The sequence below is a fragment of the Charadrius vociferus genome, unplaced genomic scaffold (genome assembly GCF_000708025.1).
Source record: "Charadrius vociferus isolate BGI_N301 unplaced genomic scaffold, ASM70802v2 scaffold241, whole genome shotgun sequence".
NCBI lineage: Eukaryota > Metazoa > Chordata > Aves > Charadriiformes > Charadriidae > Charadrius > Charadrius vociferus.
Window position 1 is genome coordinate 149,400 of NW_009646932.1, and position 832 is coordinate 150,231.

The 832-nt window shown below is 59.0% G+C and overlaps 1 protein-coding gene across 1 annotated transcript in view; it reads right to left on the bottom strand.

Annotated features, from left to right (window-relative positions):
• Window positions 1-143, bottom strand: part of TMPRSS4 (transmembrane protease, serine 4) — a 17,921-nt gene extending 17,778 nt beyond the window's left edge. Inside the window, exon 1 of the mRNA XM_009894737.1 lies at window positions 3-143. Coding sequence (XP_009893039.1) covers window positions 3-143 — 141 coding nt within the window. The remainder of the gene's footprint in view (window positions 1-2) is intronic.
• Between the last annotated feature and the right edge of the window lie 689 nt (window positions 144-832).

Consider the following 832-nt stretch of genomic DNA (forward strand, 5'->3'; position numbering starts at 1 on the left):
GCGCTGTATGAACACTGGGGCAGGACCGCCCAAGCACTCCTTAAAACCCACAACAGGAGTTGTGAAACAGGATTTATGATTTGTATGGTAATATAACACCAGTCTATCAGCAGCACCATCACCCGCAATAATCTGCTGAGCATCTGCCACTGGAGGGTGACTCACCTGCAGAGCTGCTGTCACAAAATAGCTTATCAGGAGTGAACTGACTGACAGAGCAGGATTTTTCCTGCTCCTCTCCTGATGATAAGAGGAACCACAGCCGTCCCGCTCTTTGTCCGTCTCTTCCGCGTTGCACCAGGTTGTTTTTAAACAGAGGGTTTGGTAGGTGGAGGAGGAAAGGAGAAGGGTTTACGCATGAGGTTACGGGGCCATTATGTGCTCCCGTCTCTCGGGTCACTCGGTCTGTGTGTCCCCGCACAGCCCCAGGTGGCAGCTGGCAGGGCTGGGGTGAAGTTAAAACGAAAGCGAGCGGGTGCCCGTGGCAGGTTACCGCTGGGGTTGCCATGCCGGTGTGCGGTTGTGCGGAGCAGCTGCTGTCCTGGGCAGGCTGTACGGAGCTGTCGCTCCCTGGGGGGAGCGGGGTGCCCACCCCCTGCCCAGCGATTTTGACGGCGGGCGCCCCAGCAAGCTGGGCAGGGTGCGCGTTCGAGCGTGGCCCCTCCAGACTCCCTTACCTGCCCCCTGGGACAAAGCTCCCTCTTTCTCCCTGGCTTTTGTCTCTGCTGCGGTACAGCAACTCTGTGGCAATGCCGACTGCCGGTTCCCACCCCACTGGGGTGCTCCTGGGCCGTTTACGGAGCTGTAGAGTCCTGCTCTGCAGGTGGCTGCG